This window comes from Leguminivora glycinivorella, chromosome 26 (assembly GCF_023078275.1).
Source record: "Leguminivora glycinivorella isolate SPB_JAAS2020 chromosome 26, LegGlyc_1.1, whole genome shotgun sequence".
In the NCBI taxonomy this organism is placed as follows: domain Eukaryota; kingdom Metazoa; phylum Arthropoda; class Insecta; order Lepidoptera; family Tortricidae; genus Leguminivora; species Leguminivora glycinivorella.
In genome coordinates, this window is record NC_062996.1 from 7,053,566 (window position 1) to 7,079,501 (window position 25,936).

Genomic DNA, 25,936 nt, shown 5'->3' on the forward strand with positions numbered 1-25,936 from the left:
GCCAAAGTTGCAGCATTTACTTACCCTTGGCCAGGTGTCCATAATAGGCTAGTTTCCTATACTTAAAATAAAATATTTTACGCAGCGCACGAAATAAAGCACCACATAATTAGAAGAAAAATGTGTACAGTAGTTATTTTTAAACATAACTTCTATTTAATAAGTCAAAAAGAAAGATATAAAGTAAATGAATTGACCGTCACTCCTCAGTATTTCATAGTAATTCCATATTAGGAAATCGTTTTGACAGCTCATAAAAAGAAGCTGATTTGACTAGTAGGAAACTAGCCTATACCTAATAGCAAAGAGGATAGAGTATTATAGAGAGTTGCTGTCAAAGTAAAATGTGAAATCACAGTGCATAGACTGCCATCTCTTGACATAGGGCTAAAACTTTTGAACATCAGTTTTGACAATTTGGCCTATATTCTTAGCTTGATATGTGTTAAAATGTCAAATATTAATATTAGCCATCTAGCTTAGCATACCCCAAAGGTGTATCGCCATCTAGGTCACCATACCTTTTTCTCTATGGTTTTGAGTTACCTTTTTTTCTTAGATTTTAGCTGTCTAGACGGAGTTACATATGTCTTTGCTAATAGGTAGTTAATAAGAAACCAATAAGAAAGTTTGCTTACATTTTGTTTTACTGTATGTTGTTTAAGTACTTAAATTGTACCTTAATTCCAACAAAAACCTCAAAAAACATGTAATTATCCATAAAGCTCTTTGCTTTCTTAAATTGCTCTGTTGACAAGTCGTTGAACATATCCTCAGAACATAAGTGAGAAAGTTGCTCGACAAAATTAATTAATGCAGAAAACCTGTCTATCTGGTCTACAAATAAAGCAGTCACCCCTTTGTTGTGTCTATGGAAAACATTAACGACCTTGGCTCATATGCGTTTAATATGAAAAAAAAAAAAAACGTTATCCATTCAGCCAACCGGCCACGCTATTCCTGACCCGGCAGGATTGTCGTCCTAAAATAGCCTTGAGCAATCGAAAGTTGTTTACAAGCATGTCGTAATAAGACGTCGACTCCTATTAGTGACCTACGCCAATCGATATGAGGAACCCCGTAACAGCGTACAACGTAACTGCGCAGAGCCGGGCCCGCGTGACCTTGAGAAATGCGGCGATACGGACTCAAAATATATACGTGACCACCGGTGCGTAGTAAACAAAATATTATGTAAATAGCCATTCGCGGCTCAATTCACGCCGTAGGGGTTCTAGAAAAATCTACCGCGTTGCCGGTAGGTTAAAATGCGAAGTCGATTGAAGGTAGATTGGTAATTTTACCTTTTTTAGGCAGTCCGCGCCCGTGGCCATTGCGCGGTCGGCGGCTATTTTTCCAGCTTCGATATCTAGGGAGCGGCGTCGGCGTGCTTACGCCGCCCTCCTTGCTGTTGGTTCTTGCGAGCTTCTTATTTCTATGACGGCGTTTCAGACGCTCAGAATGAGATGTCGCGGCGTCTCCGGCGCCCTCGTCCGCCGGCTTCGCGTTATCAGTGTCACTCGCCGCCACGTTTTCTAGTTCGGAAGCGATGGGCTCGACTTCCATTGTGGCGAGATATAACTGACGCGGGGTAAACGAGGGTTCTTATTAGCGACAATCAGCACTAATGAGAGTCTATTTGGATTTATTTTAAAGAAACGGTAAGATAAAATGTGGTTTTAACGCACTGATAAACAATAGGTTCTAGCGAGCACGTATTTGTTTTGAGAGCGCACACCGGTGTGAAGTTTGGTAAATAACAAGCGGTAGTTGCGCAGTGCTGCCAACATGACATCCTGCTGTGGTACTATGAGTGCCCGTATCACATTATTTCACTTCGTTTATTCAGTAGTTAATTTCCAATTTTTTTTTGTTTTATATTATAATTATTGTTAAAAGATAAAAACAAAGTCATCCTACTTCACGTTCAGTATTGATTATTTGAATTTAAAATCAAGTACTAATCTTACAACTTAAAAAAATAAGTCATTAGAAATTCGATTCTATAAACAACTTTCGAGTTATGGCTTCGTTGCAGAAACTCGAAACATTAGTAACGCCACATGTCGTCAATGTTGACAACATAACAAAAATGACAGTGTTGTCATAATAAACTCGGGTAAATATTTGGGTAAATAGTGTGAAAAAACACTGTTATCACTGTATCGGGGAACACAGCATATAGATTATGGTAACATTAATTAGATCGATTTTGTTGCATTATAATCGACACTCGGTTTTGCACTCGGTTCATCACTATAAAAAAAGAAAAAATCTAAAAAAAAAAAGCAAATGTCAATCGTCAATGCTATTGTTATTATTTTGTAATCTAATTCATTATGAAAAAACATAAAGAAAACTTATTTTCGACGAAGTTTCGCTTATTGAATTCGCAAGAATATTCGGAAGAGATTATCTGGTCATCAAGTGACTCCAGCGAGTTCGAAGATGTCGACAACAAAGCGAATTTTAATAACATAACCAACAAGAAACTAAATCGTAAAAGAAAACGCAAATCAAAGGTTCCCAGTAACGTTTCTAACTTAGATATCACTATAATTGACGTGAATAAAGACGGAGAAGGCGGTAAATCTCCAGTTTTAACCTGTAAAACTAAATGTAAGTCAATTGAAAATGTTCTTGATAAGACATATTCAATATCAAGATACGTTGAAAATAGCAACAATAAGACTGATCTGACGTCACCTGTACTGTGTACCGGTACACAGAGAGCTAATATTATCATGAAGAGTCCCGTAATAGCTCAGAAGTATGCATCTCCGGTTCACAGTCCCAAGGTGAGAAAAACATTATTTAGTGAAAGTAAAAATGATAATACAACCCAAAAAGACAAAAGAAGTACTTCTCCTGTACTTAGTCACTACTTTCCACGTGACCGAAGAAATATACAAGATAACATTAAAGTAGAGATTGAAAATACTCAAATTATAGAAACACAGAATTCTATACTAGGAGAAGACAGGTTACACAGTACCGAAAGCTCAAAAAGCTCTGGTAATGTTGAATTGATCAATAAAGTGAAGTCCTTCTTTGATAATCAGTTTAGTTCTGAAAATTGTTCACAAGTTTCAATTGCCGATACTCCTACACCGCATAATATCTCAAATGATGATGTAGAGATAATATCCATTACTCAGATGACTTCAACCGAAAGTAGTGTCAGAACAGTGAAACATACAAATTCCACAGACAATTCTGCAATAGAGGCTGAAAAATCTAAGAAAATAAGGTATAAGAAAGACGGCCTAGCATACAGACTATGTTCACTATTAAAAAAAAATTGTGCTAATATTTCTCTATGGCAACACGAAAGGTTCCTGGCTGAAAATTCTAATTTCAAAATACCTAAAGGCGAGCATTTAGTGTTCCGAATTCAAAAAGTTGAATTCAAATATGGAAGCTATCTACTGGACACTATGGATATTAATGATGAGGTGTTTTTAATTTTGATCAATAATAGTTATGTAAATAATTGTGTATTTAGTGTAGATAGTGTTTTTAAGTTGTATGAGCCTTATCAAATATTTAGTTTTGGTGAAAAAAGGTTGATAGTCCATGTTTGTAAATTTGAATGTATTACTATAGATTTATAAGTAAATAATTGTAAGCCAAGTAGTATCCATCTCCTGTGGAGCTACAACTTACTTGTTGTAATATACAGAGTTATATGAGAGATGTCACACCACGTACACCTGGCGTGCATCCAATCCATACTATCCATACTATCCATACTAATCCATACTATCCATTCCATACTATTCCATACTATTCCATACTAATATTATAAATGCGAAAGTAACTCTGTCTGTCTGTCTGTTACGCTTTCCCGCTTAAACCACGCAGCCGATTTTGATGAAATTTGGAACAGACGATCTTTAGACCCTGAGATAAAACATAGGCTACTTTTTATTTCGAAAAAAAAGGGATGAAGGGGTTGAAAAAGAGGTTGAAAGTTTGTATGGGATTTCTTAATTTTAAAAGATAAAACCATGAAACTTTATATTTTAGCACTTAATAAGAAATCATTAAACATATATTTGAAGTCACATACAGGTCGAACGCGATTAATTAACATTATTTTTACCTTTAAAATAAACATGGTGGGAAATAAACATTAACTAAAAGTGGGTAGATTATATTTATTTGTCTACCCCGAACATTTATATAAATTAATATCGGGTAGTTTTGTGTTGTTTACATCTCCGGTGACATTTTGCTGGGACGTCAGTCTTCCGCGACCACGGCCAGTGCAACCTGGCCGAAACGTTGGGAAAAAAGGTAAAAATAATGTTAATTAATCGCGTTCGACCTGTATGTGACTTTAAATATGTGTACAAAGCGCGAGAACTTAAAGTGTTATATCATTAAACATCTTGATAAGGGATAGGGATAGGGATAGGGATAGGGATAGGGATAGCGATAGCGATAGCGATAGCGATAGTGATAGCGATAGCGATAGCGATAGCGATAGGGATAGGGATACGGATACGGATAATATGGGTATCGTTAGAGGGATACGGATAATCGGTCGGCGGTCTCTTACAATCAATGTGCTCTAAGACGATCGTTGTTTGCTTGCTTGAAGATTACGTTTGCGATAAGTATAAGCAAAATATAAGAATTGTAAGGGATAATAGAAAACCGGCCAAGTGCGAGTCGGACTCGCGCACCGAGGGTTCCGTACAAACCTGCAAGGTTTACAAAGTTCGTTCATTACGACAATCGAGTCATAACTATGGTATTTTTATTGCAAGATAGCTCTACGCGTTCATGAGGAAAAAAGTAATAAGTTTATATTTATTAACACTTTCGAAACCGGGCTCTACGCGGCGCTACGACATTTTCGCTACATACGGGGAAACCCATGTAATCGGCTACGCTTCTACGAGCGGTGTGCCCGACAGTCGGGTTCTTGGTAGCGAAAGTGTTAAATAACTAAAAATTTAAGGTTTTCGGAATTTTTCCTTTATGTGTGCTATAAAACGTTGCTTCATGCCAAATTTCAAGATTCTAGGTCGACTGGAAGTACCCTTTAGGTTTTGATTCCCTTGCGAGTACTTGCGAGTTTCAAAATATGCAGCTTAAATTGCTGTTTCTTTTGATTGCGTTGACATAGAAGTTTGATTTTGTTACAGCTTAAAGGTATTATAGACCTGAGTATTTGGTATGAATTTCAATTTAATACCTCTACGCGTTTATGAGGAAATGGGTAGTAAGGTTAAAATTATTAAAAAAAAATATATTATGTGATGTAACTAAAAATTTATGGTTTTCGTAATTTTTCCTTTATCTATGCTATAAGACGTTGCTTCGTACCAAATTTCAAGATTCTGAGTTCACGGGAAGCACCCTGTAGGTTTTGATTCCCTTGCAAGTGTCGAAAATTTGCGGCAAAAACGGCTGTATCTTTTGATTGCGTTGGCTTAGAAGTTTGATTTTTTCACAGCTTCAAGGGACAGTAGACCTGAGTAATTGATATAAATTTCAGCTTCATACCTCCACGCGTTCCTGAGAAAAAGGGTCTTGACAGACGGACGGACGGACGGACAGACGGACAACAAAGTGATCCTATAAGGGTTCCGTTTTTTCCTTTTGAGGTACGGAACCCTAAAAAAGTACTTTTTACCCACCGATCATAGTGTCGAAATACGGGCTATGTGGGATGTTTATAAAGGTTTCCCCAGCATATATAGAATTACCTACGCTGTGGTCGATGTGTAATATTTCTACAATCATTGCAAGCAAAAGTATTATGTGCAATCGAAATAATCGCAGATAAATATACCTACAGAGAAACCTAAGGATCCAAATGAAAATCTTAATGAATACTTTTATTACGCGGGCGAAGCCGCGGGTAAAAGCTAGTATGAAGTTAAGTGGTCATCTAACTCACGCAGCCAGTGTGCTTTGGCCTTAAAGGGATGACATACTATTTAGTTTGTATCAAGGATAATTTATATAGGATTTACAATGTTCATACTAAGAATCGTACCTCGATTTTTTAGCGCCACCTGTTAAATACTATCACAACTACGCTGAGGATGCCTACAATTTTTTTTTTCAAAATGTGTACTGACTATCATGAATATCATCATCATCCACCTTGCGTTATCCCGGCATTTGCCACGGCTCATGGGAGCCTGGGGTCCGCTTTGACAACTAATCCCAAGATTTGGCCTAGGCACTAGTTTTACGAATGCGACTGCCATCTGACCTGCAACCCAAGGGTAACTAGGCCTCATTGGAATTAGTCCGGATTACTCACGATGTTTTCCTTCACCGAAAAGCGACTGGCAAATATCAAATGCCATTTCGCACATAAGTTCCGAAAACTCATTGGTACGAGCCGGGGTTCGAACCTGTGACCTCCGGATTGAAAGTCCCTCTCTCTTACCGCTAGGCCACCAGCGCTTATTTGTCAGCGCTTATTTTAATATAATGAATATCATGATATTAAAATAAAGAAACGTCATTTGTTCTTATAAAAAAATAAAAACATGCAAAAATATTATTTTGGCCACTTCCAGGCTGCAAAACAGCGCCATCTAGTTTTAAGACTAAAAGGCCCATACATTTCCGGGGAACGCTTATTTGTATGGGCTTTGTCAGTCCCTTATTATCGATATATCCTTGGTTTACATACTATTATGTTAATTTCCAGTTCATAATCATAACTATGTTACCTGCCTAGTACCTGAATGCCAAAACTACAAGGGTATTTTTACTAAGTTTTTAGTTTGTTATTATTATATTAGCTACCTTGTGACATTATAATTATGATGTAAATAAAACCATTTGAACTGAGAATAGAGTAGTTTTAATCAATAGTATCATTCTAGTACAGTCTCAAACACCCATTTGAATACAAACAATGACAGCAAGGTACAGTACAGCGCGGCAAATCTCGACTGTGTAAGGGATCATCCCCACACAAGAGACGCATGTCCTGAGGAACGAACGTCCGCGCCACGCCGCCTGAATGTAATTTAAAAAACGTCACCTCAGTACATTTTGTATAGGAAAGACGTAAGACGCGCAAGAGACGTCTCTTGCGCGTCCTTCCTATACAAAATGTACTGAGGAGACGTTTTTTAAATGGATGTAGTTGTAGTTACGCAATAACGTTCCAATCCATCTGAAATTGTCATTGAAATGAAAGACTTTTGTTTTTCATACAAGGTCTAAAACTTAATGACAATTTCATGTGGATTGGAATTGGAACGTTATTTCGTAACTACGTCCAAATTACATTCAGGCGGCGTGGCGCGGACGTTCGTTCCGCGCCTCAGGACATGCGTCTCTTGAGTGTGGACGGTCCCTTACTGGTTCATTTTTTCCATGTTTTACAATGTTTGCATTATTAAATAGTGTGTCCAGTTTTATATGGTAGGTGTGTTCAGTGGATACATGTAGAAATCAACATCATAATGTAATAATGGGAAGAATGGATTAGTTACAATTGCCCCAGTCGAGATTTGCCCCGCTGTGCCTTACAGTAAAGCCCAACAAGAAACATGACTTTTTTTTTAATACCTACTACCTCGGTGGCAAACAAGCATACGGTCCGCCTGATGGAAAGTGGTCACCGTCTGCAACTCGAGGAGTGTCACACGCGCGATGCGGATTGTCTAGAGGGCGCTGTTTTTCTGATGTATGCCGTGACAGTTGAGTGTTGTATAAAGGAAATAGTTCTAATGAAATGGCGCGTAGTCATAAATTTCTGTGAGTGTGCACGGGAAAACGTCCCACTGTCGATTGCTATAAAGCCGCTTTGTCAGTTTATACATGTAAAGATACAAGTAAATCTCGCCTTAATGGTAACCGACAAAGTGGGACGTTGTACTAAACACACTCACTTCGCCAGTACCTGCTATTGGGGTTGTGGCGAACCTCTTTTGAATCTTTGGGTTAGCTTACCTCCGCCTACGAACGCAGGCCGCTAAGATAATTTTTATACTTCGTTGTCAAAACTGACTTATGTTATTCTAGTTTTTTGATGAGTGAATAAAAATACGTTCAAGTTATTTTGCTATTTATTTATCTAAATCATAGATTTATATAATTATTAAGCTAGATTAAGTTGTTAGGCCAAAAAGTGTGTCCACATGAGAGGGTAAAGTTGGGGCTGGTGTCCCTCTCGCACTTATTGCCACTGTCAAAATTATTTGAATGACGTCATCACTGTCATTATTTGGGGATACCAGTCAATATTCAAAGTTACTACCAAATCTACTAATACCGAATTAAAGGTTTTTTTTAATGCGCAAGTCTTTGGTTTTATGGCTTCATAATAATGACTTACCTATTCGTTACAAGGTATTAATCCTTGGTATCCTTGCCTCGATATAATACAAAAATAATTTAAGAAGTTTATAAACTTAGTTATCATACAGGTAAAAATACTACTACTATAGTAATCTCCTTAACACTGGTCACACGTGCGAGAGGGACACCAGCCCCAACTTTGACCCTCTCATGTGGACACACTTTTACTAATCTGATAAGAACGCCTTTCTGCACCGGTGATAAAGTTCAATTTAGTATGGCAAAAACAGTGTGAGCTCAGTCCCTATTGAAAGTCCATGATCTAAATAGTAGTCCCGCAGGGTACATTAGCAAGTTGATGAGATTGCTTGTGTGATAGGGCCTTTAACTTAGGTTAAAGGCCCTATCCCTCATCCCTTCGTCTGATATGTCTAAGCACTGATCAGTGCGTGGGAATTGTAATTTATTGTTTTAAATGTCAAGGTCACTTTTTCAATGATAAAAATTGACAGGCAACATAGGTTACGGCCCAACCACGACATTGGTTTAAGCGCGACAGCTGTGTCTCGCTCCAATGTATGGCCGCCGCTTACCGCTGTCGCGCTTAGACCAATGTCGTGGCTGAACCGTTAATTTTCTCTTTGTTGATCGGACTATTTTCTGCTTTTTAATGAAAATAAAATACTCGACTCCATTTTCATACATTTAATTTCACATTGCAACATTATTTCATTTCAAGATGACCGGTCTGGCTCAATCGGTAGTGACACTAGTGACCCTGCCTGCTGAGCCGCGGTCCTGGGTTCGAATCCCGGTAAGGGCATTTATTTGTGTGATGAGCACAGATATTTGTTCCTGAGTCATGGATGTTTTCTATGTATATAAGTACATTAAGTACTAGCTTTTGCCCGCAGCTTCGCTCGCGTTAGAAAGAGACAAAAAGTAGCCTATGTCACTCTCCATCCCTTCAACTATCTCCACTTAAAAAATCACGTCAATACGTCGCTCCGTTTTGCCGTGAAAGACGGACAAACAAACAGACACACACTCTTTCCCATTTATAATATTAGTATGGATGTATGTATTTATCTATTTAAGTATGTATATCGTCGCCTAGCACCACAGTACAAGCTTTGCTTAGTTTGGGGCTAAGTTGATCTGAGTAAGGTGTCCCCAATATTTATTTATTTAAGACATTTCCTCATATGAACAGCTAGCACGTCTTTCCTATTGAACCGGCGTCCGCACGCGGCGCACAGAAGCTCGCTGGGTGGTCGGTGTGTGCGCGGCCCGTGCGGTCGGTGTGTACGCGAATGCCGGACGAAGGAGCTTTGCTTTGTGAACCTGTGAAGAACAATGATTTTTTCTTAATGATGTATCAGGTAGACAAGCAGAGCTATATTCTGTCAAACAAGTGTGTCAGTAAATAAGAACTAAGAAAACTATAGGTAACCTTTTCTCTAGCACCCTAAAGAAAAGGATGCATATAGTTTTCTTTGTTCTTATTTACTGACAGACTTGGTTGACAGAGTATAGAGATATTTGTTCTTAGTAAAAGGGGCTGATTTTTGAAAGTCGACAATGCGATTTCGTGAATTTCGTTCAATAATATCTCCACTACTAGCGATTTAAGTTCTACTAACAAAGCGAAAACGAGTGGTCATAGCCACTTTTTCTAAAATGACTGGCCACATTTATTCAAAAATTACTTTACGCCGCTTTCCACAGACTTCCGAACAGCGAATTCGTGCATTCGAAATTCAAAAATCGGTCCCCAGTATTGATACTTCGGGGGCGAAGCGAAAGTAGGTACACAATTTGTCACACTCAAAATTAATAGAACTTTGAGTATATTTTTTTTATGGGATAGGAGGCAAACGAGCAGACAGGTCGCCTGATGGTAAGCGATCACCGCCGCCCATGGACACCCGAAACACCAGAGGTGTTGGAGGTGCGTTGCCGGCGTTTAAGATGAGTATAAATCCTTTATAACCTATAACAGATTTTTCATCAAACCTGCTTGGTAAATAAAGTGTGGTGTTGGCCTGACCCCAATTTACCTAAACTTTACAAGACCATCTGCAGACCTCATAGCATTTATCAACTTAAATCTAAGAAACTTAATAAATGTTTATCTCTACATTGGTGATACCTATGTTTGTGATATTTGTCTATGTTAGTAATAGACAAATCAGGGGTTACACATGTTTTATGAATAAGGAAAAAAAGTACAAACCTCATCCCACACTCCGCACACTGAACCGGCTTGTCCCCATCATGAGCCCGGTAGTGCGCCTCCAAAGAATGCCTCGCTGTGAACCTCTTCTCACACAACTCACAACCGAACCGCTTCACTCCCATATGAGATAGTCTGTGCGCTTCATACTTGCTGAATACGGTGAAAACTTTAGCGCATACCTCGCATGCTATAGCGTCTGATGTGTGTAACTTTGTGTGTAGTTTTAGTGATTTTTCATGCTTGTAACTCTTATTGCATATATTGCAATTGTATTTTATATTTTCTAATTTTGGAGTAGTTTTTAAAATGTCTTCTGTTATATTTTCTTTACTTATATCATTTGTGGGCTCATTTGTGAAACTTATGCATTCTAATTCTTCTTCAGGTGTGGCATTCATTTCACCATTTTCAAATGCATAGTCTTGGTTGTTATCAATTCCATAATTACCTATTGATAATTCATTTTTCTCATTAAAATGCTTGTAAATCCTTTGTATTAAAATATTATCATCTGTAGAATCGAGCAGCTTTATATTGTCTTTATATTTTAAAGTATGTATTTTACCATGTTTCACCAAACTGTCTTTTCTACCAAAACATTTGTCACAAATAAGACATTGGAATTTCCTCTCCCCACTATGGATAGTTAAATGCTTCATTAAATGTATTTTTTGGTAGAATTTCTTCAAACACACATTGCATTGATATGGTTTTACACCTTCATGTGTTAATAAATGCCTTTCCACATTTGATTTGTTCCTATACACTTTGCCGCAATATTCGCAAGTGTGTGTAAGCCCTTTATGTGAAAGTAAATGAGACACCAGGCTATGTTTATGTGTGTAACTTCGATTACATATATTGCAAGAGAAAAAATTTACTTTCTCATGACTTCTCAGGTGAATTTTTAATTTTGCTTTAACAGTATAATATTTATAACATAGTTCACATTGATAGATATTTGATTTAGTATGTTTTCTGATATGTTGTTCCAAAGTTGACTTTCTATTGTATGTTTTAAGGCAATAATCACATTGGTACATATCAGATTTTGTGTGGAGCTTGATATGTGATATTAAGCTGCTCTTTTGAGAAAATTCTTTGCTGCAAACAAGGCATTTATGTCTGTATGGAACATTTTCATTTTTGCTCTGTGAATCTAGTGCTATCTCCATATCAGTGGTTATCCTGGAATAAATAAATGATAATATCAGAATAACAGAGCTGTGATGAGTGGTGGAAAACAGGGGAGGGCTTTGCCCAGCAGTGGGACACATTATAGTTAATAACCTAACCACAAAATTAAAATATTGAAAAAACCCCCGACCACGACCTAGTGGACCGATTTTCATGAAACATGGCTAAGAACACTCCCGATTAACTCAGCTTTCAGACAAAAAACTAAATCAAAATCGGTTCATCCGTTCGAGAGCTACGATGCCACAGACAGACAGACAGACAAACAAACAGACAGACAGACATACACACAGACTGTCTGGGGTTAAAAAAAAAATAATTTGCATTAAATAGGGATTTGATAAATCAAATAAATGAGAAGAATAAAGCACAGTAACCATATGAAAACGAATGTTATTCTTGAATCGCATCGCATTGATTTGAACTTGAAAATGATAGTTTTCACTTCTAATTTTCTACATTTGTTACTCTATGCTGAAAGAATGAACAGTAGAGACAAAAATCAATACATATTAAGACAAGACACTACTCTTTATTCACAGACGAAGCGAAAATTTCTTATGTACCTACTACCAAAGTTTTCGATCCAAAGTTGAAACTCAGTATTTTATTAATGTTTATATAAATAACTGCAATGGAATATGTTACATGTATTATAAAGTAAATCCCTTTTTCTAAATTACCTTAAATTGCTGCGAATAATACACACTACAGTCAGAAATATTAATTTAAACTTAATACAAAATACGACACGAAAATATACCAAAATGCCAAAACAATATTTTGTACTGACAACTTGACAAGTGACATCATTTAAATGCTAGTATATTCATTTTCCTTATTCATGCCTAAATTTTTTACATCAAACTAAACTATATTCCGTTGCGATACAGTTTAATTTAGCTTACAATTGAAATGCAAAGTTATCAAAGAAAGGTCAATCAAACGCTACAAACAAAACGCAAATGACGTTTCACAGACGTTCGATTACACGGATGAAGTTTGGATACAGTATTCTTATTTACGTGTAAAAATGAAAAACTAATAACCTTTTAGCATCTAAATTATCCGAAAAACTAGATTTTACAATCCATAAAACGATTTAGTAAAGTATTATTTTTGGAAATAAAACTTGTTAAAAGTTATTTATAATTTACCCTAAAATTTGGGTACATCGAAAGCTCTTCCTGCTGGCAACACCGTTGGATTTCAGTTCAGTCGATATTTCAGCAGTACGTTTGCGAGACTTCAGCTTTCATATAAAGCTATCTTTTTGTGTTTTTAATAACATTTTAACTAATATTGATACATTTAAGTACTTATCGTGCTTGTGAAAAGTTTGAAACATGTATATATAAAATTGTATAGAGTTAAACCGAGAAATGTTATTGATTGATTCGTGATACCAATCTAAAATTCAGGTGAGTATAACGAGGCCATACACAGGACGTGCTGTTTGATTGGCCTATAAATAACCCAACAATCTTGGGAATAATTTATTGGATCAATTTAGGGTAGTTAATTACATTTTCTTGTTATTTTATGCCTATAATATTTGTTAGTACTTTTTCGATTGTTTTAATGTGTATGTTGTGCTGAAGGCAAGCAAATGCGGTGTTTTAGGTTTTTCAAAATATCTAGACATATATAGGTATAAGTACTAGATATATTTGCGCGTTGCCTACCCTAACACTTAGCACCCTATTCGTGTTTGTGACCAAATTAAAATTTTGAAAAAACTCCTACATAGTGGACCGATATTCATGAACCACTAGAATACTAAAGAGCAGAACTCTCGACTAAGTCAGCTTTCAAACAAAAAAACTACCTACATCTAAATCGGTTCACCTTCAAGAAAAGATCGTACAACCATCTTAAAGGCCGGCAACGCACCTCCAACACTTCTGGTGTTTCTGGTGTCCACGGGCGACAGTGATCGCTTACCATCAGGCGACGTGTCTGCTCGTTTGCCTCCTACCCCAAAAAAAAATCCGTTCGTGGGTTACGATGCCACAGACAGACACACACACACAGACAGAGAAACAGACAGTCAGACACGTCAAGCTTATAACACCCCGTCGTTTTGGTGTCTGTGGTTAAAATGTAGGTACTTTCAAATATTAAAGTCATACAATTCATACGTTGGCCATATCCGATCCGGTTCGAAGGACCATCGGTAAAAAGCATTCTTTAATCTTTTTTTTAAAGCCATGTTTAGGGTCCCTCCACATCTAGCGTCTCGCGAGCGTCGCGTCGGGCCAACTGTATGGAAAAAGACGTCGCGTCGACGCGACGTCGACGCGGCGTCGGGCTTTGCCCATACAGTTGGCCTGACGCGACGCTCGCGAGACGCTAGATGTGGGGGGACCCTTAACCTACATCGGAGCGTTACATAATTTTTTCACCACCCCAACTGGTTAAGGCTCTCTTTGCTATTCGAAAACAGATAGCAAAATTTCATTTTATCCACAAGAGCGCAAAGCAATTTCATACAAATTTTAACATGATGTCTTAAGCGGGCTGGTAGATTTCACCTACAAATGATGATTTTGAATCATAAATATTGAATAAATTGATGGATTTAATTTAGTTTGATGTTTTATGGTTCGAATTTTGTCCGTGTTGGTGTGGTAAAAAATTTCGTGTTTCACTCGGTGGCAAAGTTTGTTTAACTTATGTGCCTTGAAACCCTCGCAGCGCTCAAGATTCCACTTTTTGAACCACTAGCTATTACGCTTGCAGTTATTGGAATCTTTCGCTTGCTCGGGTATCAATATTGGCACGTGCGGTTAAACAACAACTTTGCCCCCATGTAAAACAAATATGTAACTATATTCTGTCAAACAAGTTTGTCAGTAAATAAGAACAAAGAAAACTATAGGTATCCTTTTCTCTAGCACCCTAAAGAATAGGATGCATATAGTTTTCTTTGTTCTTATTTACTGACAGACTTGTTGACAGAGTATATATGTAACTATTTTGCACGAAAATGGCTTGTTAAACAGTAGTACCTAAGTGACACATTTGTACTTTGCTACGCCCTTATCAGGGTCCATGTATGTAATACATATGTATCGTATGTGGTATGCAAATAAATTCTCTCCCTCTCTCTCTCTCTCTCTCTCTCTCTCTCTATAAAAAGGCTGTTCCAAGGGTTGTAATGACTCATCATCATCATATCAGCCTTTTACCGCCCACTGCTGAGCATATGCCTCTCTTCTCTTCTTGTAATGACTGATGTCTATTATCGTTACTCGATGAATTTGTACGAAGATAGACATAAGATCGTGTATGCGCGTGTATGCCGTGTATAATGAAACAAACGACGAATAGGTTGACCTAGCGCGTAGTGACCCTGCCTGCTAAGCCGCGGTCGGGGGTTCGAATCCCGGTGCGGGCATTTAATTGTGTGATGAGCATAGATATTTGTTCCTGAGTCATGTATGTTTTCTATGTTAGGTGCATATTAGGGTAATCAGAATGACAACAAAAATGCTCTGGTAATTCCGAAAGGGGAATCTTATATCTTAATGGTGATTTTGATGAGACTTTCGTAATTCGAATACTTTCGGAATTACCCTAATGCACCTTAAATACTTATATTTTACTAGCTTTTGCCGGCGACTTTGCTCGCGTTAGAAAGAGACAAAAAGTAGCCTATGTCACTCTCCATCCCTTCAACTATCTCCACATAAAAAATCACGTCAATTCGTCGCTCCGTTTTGCCGTGAAAGACGGACAAACAAACAGACACACACACTTTCCCATTTATAATATTAGTATGGATAAACATCTGCGCAATCTATGGTATTAAAATCGTTGTCAACTTAGATTGGACAGACTGACATAGCAACGTTCGTATACGCGCCTATAAATAAACGGAAACCGACCTAAAGTAAACATGGTATAATCGCAACCAGAAATAGGAGTAGTAAACAGTGGCGGAAGAGAATTTCATGAATTGTGGCCTTCTCAAGTAAAAGGTGCCACGTTGTCCCATACTATAGACTTAGTCTAATACTTATACCAACTTATACCAAAGAGGATCGAGGGTTGAATTGATCTAACATCTACTGCACCCATCGCAGGTGTATGGTCTTGTTTAGAAAAAAAAATACGAATTTAAGAAAACTAACTATGCCATTCCGTATTCTAATATAGTTAGACGTATGACGAAGTTAACGGAATTCAATAAAAACACGGTGTAGTAGTTCAAATGCTGTTGAGAAACGGGCTTTATGTGTTCGATATGAGATTGGCATATCATAGTTTTGACACTTACTTAAGTAGAGTTAATTGTAAAGCCCGTTTCTAAACAGCAATTGATCTAACATCTATCGCAGCGATCGCAGGTGTATGGTCTGTTTAGAAAAAAAAATACGAATTTAAGAAAACTATATTCTGTCAGTAAATAAGAACAAAGAAAACTATATGCATCCTTTTCTTTAGGGTGCTAGAGAAAAGGATACCTATAGTTTTCTTAGTTCTTAGGCTGGGCGCAGACGGGCGACGCAACAGTTTTGTCTCCGTCGCTCGGTCTATGGGCTAGTATGAAGGTGCGCACACGGTGCGACGCAACTTTTTTGTCGTAGGGGTCGACGACAGGCCTGCGACGCAACTGTCTCCTTCCCTATGGGTTTCAATGCAAGTACGCACACGGCGACAAAACAGTCGTCGGTCGGTTGTCAATGTTGCCAGTTATTCGAAAAAAAAGATAATTTTAAATGCAGATTGTTGAAGACGACATTGATATCTGTCTTTTAATTGCAGAAATAGAGGAAAGACTGATTTTATATGACAAGAATTTAAAAGAATATTCCGACAATATTAAGAAAAAACGATGCCGGGTTGTAAAATCATCAAAACTTTTAAACACTCATTCTGAAGTACCAAAAAATTATTTTAGATAGGCTCTCAATTTCATGAAAAAAGAAAAAGTTGCATCCGAAATATCCAAAGATAATAGAATTAGTCTATGGTAATAGCTTTTTAGTAGTCTGTGGTTACGTCGCTGTCGTTCCCGTGTGCGCACCTCGGAGACTGTCGCAAGGGGTGACGACAGAGACAAAAAAGTCGTCGAGCAACTTTGTCGCCCGTGTGCGCGGAGCCTTATTTACTGACAGACTTGTTTGACAGAATATAACTATGCCATCATGTTTTCTAATATATGTATGCCGCTCATATTATACCTAATTATGCCGAAGTTAACGGAACTCGCGTCAGTAATAAATAAACTTACAGTAAACATCATCATCCTCCTTGCGTTATCCCGGCATTTGCCACGGCTCATGGGAGCCTGGGGTACGCTTTGACAACTAATCACAAGATTTGACGTAGGTACTAGTTTTTACGAAAGCGACTGCCAATGCCATCTGACCTTCCACCCCGAAGGGTAAACTAGACCTTATTGGAATTAGTCCGGTTTCCTCACGATGTTTTCTTTCATCGAAACTCTTCTTCTCAGTCGTTCCCTCATGGCTGAGGATCGTGACCAACAGTGATTTCTCTCCACTTCACGCGGTCTAGGGCCATATGGACTGCCATCTGCATGGAACCACAAGAAAAGCCTTCATCGAAAAGCGACTGGCAAATATCAAACTGGCAATAAACATATATGGGTTTTAAATGAAAATGATTGACGGATGACTTCACTCGGAGTGCTCGTAACTGTCATATGTTATTTAGAATTTAGCTCTCAGCCTTTAAATAGAAACACTAAAATAATTCTAGGAATTACTGAGTTGACTGCGATTACCAGGCCACACACTGGCGACTGCAGATAGTATATGCGGAACCGGGTGATGCCGGTCGCGTCAGTACCGCTGCAGCGCTGTTAAGGTCGCGCGCGGCGTGTGCGAGAGAACCAAATACCGATCGTGGGAGATTAACTACTGAGTCCTCCTTATATCGTAAGTCAAGTCTAGATACTTGCCAGACTTGTCCTTCTCGGCGTTCACGAGATTCTCATTAGATATTGTTATTCTCAGTATTTATTTTCTTTCTTAGGCTAGGTATTTTTATAATATGATTATAAAAGTAAAATACAAAACCACAAACAAAACAATATAAAATATATAAACACATTATAAAAAACCTAACCTAGGGTGCCGCCAGCAGCGGGGCAGGGCCCAAGCTGCCGGTGGTTAGGGCTGCAGAGAGAGGAACCGTCGGACTATCCGCGCCGTGTCCAAGATCACCGCCTTCTGCATCTGGCCCTTGATCCAGCCACCTAGCGAGTCTCTTAAGATGTTGGTCGAGACTCTTCGCTATGAGACCGTTCGCTGAAACGACTATCGGAACAATGATCGTTGAATCAACATCCCACATGGCGGTTATCTCGTGAGCCAAAGTCTAGGTACTTACTGGACTTGTCCTTTTCGGCGTTCACGATATTCTCATTAGATATTGTTATTGTTACAGTGAGAATGAAGCTGCCGGGGCCTAGCAGCAGCGTGGTGTGCCTCGCCGCGCTCCTGTCTTATATATCAGTCGGTAAGCTCCAGTACTGACAGTACAACAGACCGTTTGGTCCTATTTAGAAATTAAAAAGTGGCAACACTGGCAACATTGTACTGTACCCTTTCAAATCAATATATGTGTGAGAAAACGGGACGACAATACGTTGTTGCCACTTTTTAATTTCTACTCTTTTTGGTCAGACTGTATCCTCTTCCTGAAAATGTCACCAATGATCGCCATGGGGGAGGGAGGGGTCTAAAATAAGCCAAAGACGTATATTATAAGACGAGATTAATGGACGCCCCCTAATATACAGGTCGCGTAAATTATTTACATATTCAGCCAAAAGTCTGCTTAGGTGTAAGAGGGTGCGCACACAGGCGACTTTTCGCTGCAATGCAACTTTTTTGTCACATGGACGTATTTGTATGAAAAGTTGCTTCGTGAGCGCACTTTCATATGCTTAACCCATGTTCGCGACAAAAAAGTCGCCCGTGTGCGCAGTGCGCACCCTCTGTTGTATTCGGACTCGATACCCTGTTTTAGGCGTACACTGCATCTCGCCGTTCACTACAGCCTTATGATAAGAGGGAAAATAGACAACCCGGTTGCGTTGGAAGTTATCCGTCTCTTTGTGCCTGTGCAATATGGGCTCTTGGGGCGCCGCCGCCGGCCGCTCCTCGTGGCGCCGCCGGGGGCGGAGACGCCGCGCACGCGCCGCCGCCGCGCCAGCAACGCGCCCGGCGCCCGGGCGCCGGCGCTGCTCAACCGACTCGTTTTAAGCCAGGATGCCGACGTGTTTGCCGATAGCTGGCACACTTTATTGTGTAAAATACGCGCACTTTGTAATGAATTTAGTTAAAAATTAATTTATGTACTTATTTGATTAATTAACTATTTTGTTTTAGTATTGTTAAATACATCTTGATAACATTATAGGTGCTTTGGTACCACACTGTAAGCTTATGATTGTAATTGAATAAATAAATATAAATATTGTAATTTTTTGTTGAAATTTAAAACATAAACACCTTATTGCACTCAAAGCAAACGAAAAAAGGCAGAAATCTAAATTTTTCTTGATTCTTGAAGCAAATAAAGACACAACATAATAATCCTGCTTTTTTAATCTTAAAAATAAAACTGAAACTTTTATAGTGAGTCTTAAATTGAACAAGAAGCCAACTAGTGATGTGCAAGTTGCAGAAACTTTCCTTAAAAATCTTAAGTTTCATGAAAAATTCACGAAAAATAAGGGAAATATAAATTTATGAAATGAAAAGTTTCCATCCATACAAAGTATGGAAGGTTCCCGAAGTTTTCATATGTGAAAATTTCAGAATTTTGGAAACTTTCCATCGGCACAGACTACGCACTAAATAAATGTTACCATACTGATTTTGCCTAAAGCATTATCGGGAGTTCTTAAAACTATTCCTTTTATCAATTCAGGTATGTTGTTTTGAACAGCGTATTCAATCAGCCCATCCAACGTGTCCAACTTCGCAGTTGCAATCAGTTTCTCGATGCAGCCCGCTGCCAACTTGTCCATCAGGCACCGTCTAGCCAGCAGTAATAGTGGTTTTAATTCTAACTCTGTATTTGGAATGGTCCCCAAGTACATGTATGCCTTTAAGCACTGCAGGGTCTTTACTGTGACTCCTACCATGTCGATGCTACCTTGTCCCGTCTCTTTCCATTGTCCTTTCAGCATGGCTCGGAACATCTCACTGTGTACGAACAATACACTCTTGTGCACCGGCACGGTACCATCTTCCGCCTGAAGTTTGAAGTCTGTGAACTCTGTTTCTTCATAAAGTTCTTTATAATGTTCATTGCATACAACAGAATGTGTTGCATCTTGTATTACAAAATTGATTGTAATTGTATATAAAAAAATGTTACTTTTTTTGCTTAAAAAACCGTCATACTTTTTGGTTGGTATTTGAAATTCAAGCCAGTCATCCTGACAAAGTATTTCCTTGTTGAAGCCTTCTGCGGTCACATTCAGTGAGACTGTTTTCTTCTTTGCCTGAATAGTCTTCTTTATTTTAACATTGACTTGAAGATGGAATTCAGGTGTTTTTAGAGGCCTCATGCTTACAACAACTAAAGCCATCCCATTTATATAATTGTTGGTGACAATTTCATTGGCATCATCTTCAAATCTCATAACTGATAGTACTACCTTTAGCATTGGCCCTCGCAGTTGTGTTTCCACTATGCTGCAAAAGGAAATAGATAGATAATTAGATAGATGCTGTAGTCAGGTAATTTCAAACTTTAGGCATAACAGGCGGTTTAGCACAACTTGCGTTCTCGCACGCGATTCCATACATCAAGATGGATTCGCGGGCGACAGCGCAAGTTGTGCTAGACCGCCTGGTATATTTTAAAATAAGAAGGGCTTAACACATAACAATAAAATTACTTACTTAAGAAGACTGTTTTGTTGATTTAAAATAGCCACTTTTAATAATTACAGGTTATGTTTAGTTACTTATCTAGTTATCTAATTTTACAAGAACATCGCGTTTATATGTATATTCTTTTTGACATAGATACTTGGCAATGAAAGACTCATAGTTTTACAAGTACCGAAGTTTACAATTTGTTTCAAAAAAGTTATTCCAAAACTTCCTTGCCTCTTAATCGTTATTCCAATAAAATAAATCATTTAAGAGAAATAATAATATTAACTTGCATTCGTAGTTTTCAAGTATTGCAGCATGGCCATAGAAAACAGAAATTAATTTATTACTTACCACCTGTTTGTAATGTAAGTGGGAGCCATAATTGTTAGTTAGATAATTTAATTACTAAAAGCAAATAAAATAAATTGTAAAATTCGATATACGTCGGTTGCACTGCACACTGCACTAGGCCACTATGCGGAGTAGGCGGGGCGGGGCGGCGTCGGCGATTTGGTGGGGAAATTCAATGAATAAGGAATCACATGGAACGGACATACCTACAAAAAAAGTGTGGCCGTCGCCATATTGTCAAGAACAAAACATGGCGATCTGTAGTGCTGGGAAATCACGTTGATATTTGTCAAAGATATCGATATAGTGTGATTATTTTTCATTTTGTTGTTAACCGCCGAAAAATCGGAGGAGGTTTTCAATTCGACGCGTGTATATTTTTTATGTTTTCTGACCACCAAACCATGGAACTAAATAAAATCCATCAATTTAATAAAAAAATATGATTCAGAATCATCAATTGAATGTGAATTATACCAGTCAGGTGCACTCTGTTACAATTTCTATGAAACTACTTTGCACTTTTGTGGATAAAATGCAACTTTCTCATCCGTTTTCGAAGAATCAAGAGAGCCTTTACTTTATTAGGTGAAAATCAAATTTGTACGGGACAAATAAACATTCAATAATTTTTAAGAAAAAAAAATCGCCGCCTTTGGGGTTCTGGTGAAAGCTACTTGCGAATGTTGGATTATGTAGAAATGTGTAGGTATTTTTAAAACTGCTTTTAATGCAACACAAATAAATATACGCATACCGTTAAGGTTTGAGGAGTTTCCTCAATTCCTCATGAATCCGATTATAAGAAATCGAAGCTTGACAAAATTTGACTTGAAAACCCAATCTTCTTAACAAATATAACTAAACAAATGTCACTGTTCTGAACTTAAATGAATGCTATTCTTATAAAAATACCAAAGTCACTATAAGTGTGCCGTTCAGATTTAAGGAGTTCTGGTCTGATCTTCATCAACAGTTCCACTGCACCAAATGTCACTGTTCTGGACGTAAGTGCATGCTTTTCTTATAAAAATACCAAAGTCACTATAAGCGTGCCGTTCAGATTTGAGGAGTTCCGTTCTGACCATCATCAGCAGTTCCACTGCACCAAATGTCACTGTTCCGTACGTAAATGCATGTTGTTCCTTAAAAAACACAAAAATTACCATACGTGTGCCTTTCAGATTTGAGGAGTTCCCTCGATTTCTCCAGGATCCCATCATCAGAACTGCGTTCTGAGAAAAATGGGACCAATGTGTATGCATATACATTCAATCAAAAAAAAAATTCAAAATCGGTCCAGTAACGACGGAGATATCGAGGAACAAACATAAAAAAAAATTAAAAAAAAAAACATACAGACGACTTGAGAACCGTCCGTCCTTGAGAGATTTGAGGCGACGGTTAAAAAATAGGAGCGATTTATTGTTCACATTAATTCGGACACGGATTTTGATACTGAATTGTTTATTCTTCATTAGTACCTATACTCTGTCAAACAAGTCTGTCAGTAAATAAGAACAAAGAAAACTATATGCATCCTTTTCTTTAGGGTGCTATAGAATAGGATACCTATAGTTTTCTTTGTTCTCATTTACTGACGACGTGTTTGACGGAGTATAGATTATATCCAAAAATAAAATCTTCAAGAGGAAACAGGAGCGAAAGTGCTTAAATGGAAAAGAACCCCTCCCTCCCCTTTAAGTTTGGGAATTTTAGTTAAATATACTCGTACTGACTAGATTTATAGAAAATCGAGGTACCGCTCTGGACTGTTTCCTCCTCAAAATCTTAACCAATCGGAACGAAATTTAAGAATCTGAACAACAATAAAATAATCTGTGTCGGACAGTTTAGTTTTTCTGGCTAATTGTTATGAATTTTAAACATCATCAGGGGCTATTTCTCTAAGCTACAAGTTACAATTTGCAAATTGTTGTCAATGTGACAAGTTGGATAGAGACTTCCGCTTGTAACTTTCAGTTTCAAAAAATGGGCCCCATATTTTTTTTGGCGGATTAATTTTTTGCTAAAAGTTTTGTAAAATAAATGTACCTAGGGTAGTGTAGATTAAAATAAAATACCATTCATTCATATTAACAATCACATTATTATTTCAAATCTAGAAAATTACTTTGCTAATTGGGTAATTCTAAACGACTAATTCTAGATTATAAACTGCAATAGATACCATACACTAAAGAAAAACCGATCAAGCCCACTGGCGGCGAAGCCGGGAATCGAACCCGGGTCTGCAGCTAACGCGGCTGACGTGTTCGACCGCTACACCACCTCGACCGCCCAGGTACCCGTTGACAAAAAATAACGACAAATCAAAAAATATTTAATAAAATTATTTGATTTGTTCCGTACATCGACTAATTCTAATTTTATAATTTGCTCATCATTGCATATAAATAATAAATATTATAGGACATTCTTACACCAGATTGACTGAGGCCCACGGTAAGCTTAAGAAAGCTTGTGTTGTGGGTACTCAGACAACGAAATATATAATATATAAATACTTATATACATAGAAAACATCCATGACTCAGGAACAAATATGTGTGCTCATCACACAAATATATGCCCTTACCGGGATTCGAAGCCGGGACCGCGGCGCAGCAGGCAGGGTCACTACCGACTGCGCCAGACCGGTCGTAATAATATCGTATAATTTGACTATCATAGCTTTCCACAAAGTAATACCCGATTCCATCGATTATCTATTCATTTCGGAATAAAACAACTTTGTTGAGGTAGTTCCGGAAAGAAATTTTTTCTGTCTGCTTTTTTCCATAATATCGGTAGCGTAGATCAAGGTAAGCTTGAATTACACATTTTATCAGTAAGTGTTTGTGTTGAGCATCGTGGTCGTTCGAGTTGCTTTCAAATATACCAGTTGTACTCTCAAAATAGTAGTCCATTATAAATTTAAATATATATAAATGATAGTTTTGTGGCGAGTTTTTTTTTAAATTTGTTTTTAGCAGCTTTTCTGTTTTTATTATGTCTTCTAAGTCCTTGGATGGATATTTAAGTCCACCTCTGGATTTGTATTTGATTAGACTTTTTGTGTTGTCTTTCGGGTCTCCAAGTAACATGCTAATGCATGTCTCACACTTTATACTGCGAGAAAGTTTTCTGGCAACAAATCCAGCTATATAAAAAGCAACACTTTCAGTATATTTTGAAAGTGTGCCGTTTAAGCAGTCAATGTATTCATCATATAAATCACTATCATCTTCTGGTATATCTATAAATGTATTTTTGTCCGTAAGTTGATTGAGAGCATTGGTTGGGTTTATTTTACTTGAACAGTTCAGTATATTGATCTGCTCTAATGGAATGCAGTTACCCAGGCCACCATCGCGAATTTCACTCCTTATTAATAATCTTTTAAATGCGGCTTTCAATTGCACAGCATTTGGGTTGTTATTAAAACCCCCGCGAGCTCTGATCGCGGAAAAAAACAACTCGACGTGGTCTTGACTCATTTTATACATCGGTAAATATTTTAGCATCTTTGTGTCTTGGACCAAGTGTCGGAAAAGTTGTAAGGCGCTTTTCATATCGATGACGAGTCCTATGAATCCAGTCTTCCTTTTCGACTTAACCACCAGCTCTCCGGATGGTAACTTTAAACTGTAAATATACCCGATGGCCCCTTCAAAGAGAGCTTCCACAAATCCCACATTTTCTGGGCATATCGCCTTTTTCCATCCAGGTGGACGAACAGAATGACTGTTTAGGACGTCGAAAACGTCATTGAAAATACGTATAAAATTTACCGTACCCTCACAGTCCTGGAATTGTTCCAAGTGCAATTCTGTATTGCAGAATTCCAGTGCGTCGGCAACTGAGCTACTTAGAAGTTGAGTAGCAAGGCGCACCTTCATTTTTTGTTTGGCAAAATACAGATGGGCTTTGGTAATTTTAGTTGCCATGTGTAGTCCTTCCTGCTCTTGTAATTGCAATAACTTCTCTAAATAACCAAAGTCTATTTTCCTGCCATAATTATCATAAAAGATCCTTAAATCTCCAAAAGTATTCCTCACCAGTTTAATGGCATGGCAAGGGTCAATGAATGCATGCAGTTTACTTTTGCTACAGTTGAAGGATGTTTTATCTTGATTTTTTGAAAGATGCAATCCTAATTCGGAAAACATGCTAAAATTCGCAGCTGGACCATCACATGTGACGCTTACAATCTCAACTCCTGCTTCTTCACATTTTTGTAGGCACATCTTTAACAATTCCGCCTTTTGCTCGCCTGTCAGTGTTGAGATTAAAAAGTACCCAACTGGAACTTTCCAACCGTCGTTGATGCAGTTCAGCATGAATACGAAACACTGACTCGCTACCTCTAAAGAGTCGTTATCAGACTCTGATCCTACTGAGATTCGACCGTAATACGTCTTGGTCTGAGGATCCCAACACAACGACTTCCTAATGGACATTTCGTCGAAAATCAACGAGCATACCACCGGCCTGGGGCTTGCTTGCACTTTAGTTTTGAGTGCTGTAAATGCTTCTTCGCAGAAACCAGGTTCAGCATTTATATTCTGGTACCATCTGGTCAGCGTTCTTGGGTGAGGGAGACAGGTATTATATGTGCGGCGTACGAAGTCATATGCCTTGGGAGAAAAAAAATGCAAAGTTAAAGCAAACTTGCGCGTCTCTTCAGAGTATTGCCGTTCCAATGGCACACCTTCACTTTTTAAAATTTGTCTTTTCAAAAAATCCTTTGGTCCGGCGCATGCTTCCAGGATGATAGAACTCTCATTGTTCATCAAATTTCTCTCCTGTAAATCCTTAATTATATTTTTGAAATTAGCTATTTTTTTCTTTTGTCTGCGAACTTTTTCATTCAGTGTCCTTATTTTTCGTCTAAGATTGTCACACTTTTGCTCTAACTTCTTTATTTGAGATGGTTCCTGAAAACAAGTTTTATTTTGCGTTCAATATTTTGTTAACGATTTTTAAT

The 25,936-nt window shown here is 38.0% G+C and overlaps 5 protein-coding genes across 6 annotated transcripts in view; 2 read left to right on the top strand and 3 right to left on the bottom strand.

Moving 5' to 3' along the window:
- The window catches only part of LOC125239736 (programmed cell death protein 4), a 41,105-nt gene extending 39,354 nt beyond the window's left edge, over positions 1-1,751 (bottom strand). For both annotated transcript variants that reach the window (XM_048147382.1, XM_048147381.1), the window contains exon 1: positions 1,305-1,751. In XM_048147382.1, the coding sequence (XP_048003339.1) occupies positions 1,305-1,566 (262 nt within the window). In that variant the 5' untranslated portion in view covers positions 1,567-1,751. The remainder of the gene's footprint in view (positions 1-1,304) is intronic.
- A 577-nt stretch (positions 1,752-2,328) lies between these two features.
- Positions 2,329-3,723, top strand: LOC125239983. The gene has a single exon (XM_048147776.1). It carries the CDS (start codon positions 2,340-2,342, stop codon positions 3,612-3,614), a length of 1,275 nt encoding a protein of 424 aa, XP_048003733.1. The 5' UTR covers positions 2,329-2,339; the 3' UTR covers positions 3,615-3,723.
- Positions 3,724-7,415: 3,692 nt separating this feature from the next.
- LOC125239974 (zinc finger protein OZF-like) lies at positions 7,416-12,450 on the bottom strand. Its single transcript, XM_048147768.1, has 4 exons — positions 12,406-12,450; positions 10,523-11,713; positions 9,380-9,630; positions 7,416-7,547 (listed from the first exon to the last, which is right to left on the bottom strand). The coding sequence occupies exons 2-3, from the start codon at positions 11,698-11,700 to the stop codon at positions 9,471-9,473; spliced, it is 1,338 nt and encodes a 445-aa protein (XP_048003725.1). The 5' UTR covers positions 11,701-11,713; positions 12,406-12,450; the 3' UTR covers positions 7,416-7,547; positions 9,380-9,470.
- Positions 12,451-12,989: 539 nt separating this feature from the next.
- LOC125239794 overlaps positions 12,990-25,936 on the top strand; it is a 31,573-nt gene continuing 18,626 nt past the window's right edge. The window contains exons 1-2 of the mRNA XM_048147482.1: positions 12,990-13,143; positions 18,143-18,214. Coding sequence (XP_048003439.1) covers positions 18,148-18,214 — 67 coding nt within the window. The 5' untranslated portion in view covers positions 12,990-13,143; positions 18,143-18,147. The remainder of the gene's footprint in view (positions 13,144-18,142; positions 18,215-25,936) is intronic.
- LOC125239793 lies at positions 19,297-21,085 on the bottom strand. Its single transcript, XM_048147481.1, has 2 exons — positions 20,947-21,085; positions 19,297-20,406 (listed from the first exon to the last, which is right to left on the bottom strand). Exons 1-2 carry the CDS (start codon positions 20,973-20,975, stop codon positions 19,557-19,559), a joined length of 879 nt encoding a protein of 292 aa, XP_048003438.1. The 5' UTR covers positions 20,976-21,085; the 3' UTR covers positions 19,297-19,556.

What these genes read in the sequence shown, in the direction of transcription:
- LOC125239974 (XM_048147768.1), bottom strand. Translation starts at nt 11,700, where the DNA reads ATGGAGATAGCACTAGATTCACAGAGCAAAAATGAAAATGTTCCATAC. An exon ending in TGTGCGGAGTGTGGGATGAG is followed by an intron (nt 9,631 to 10,522) that starts GTTTGTACTTTT and finishes TGTTCTTCACAG; the next exon opens with GTTCACAAAGCAAAGCTCCT.
- LOC125239793 (XM_048147481.1), bottom strand. Translation starts at nt 20,975, where the DNA reads ATGGCTCCCACTTACATTACAAACAGGTG. An exon ending in ACTTACATTACAAACAGGTG is followed by an intron (nt 20,407 to 20,946) that starts GTAAGTAATAAA and finishes TTCCTTTTGCAG; the next exon opens with CATAGTGGAAACACAACTGC.
- LOC125239983 (XM_048147776.1), top strand. Translation starts at nt 2,340, where the DNA reads ATGAAAAAACATAAAGAAAACTTATTTTCGACGAAGTTTCGCTTATTG.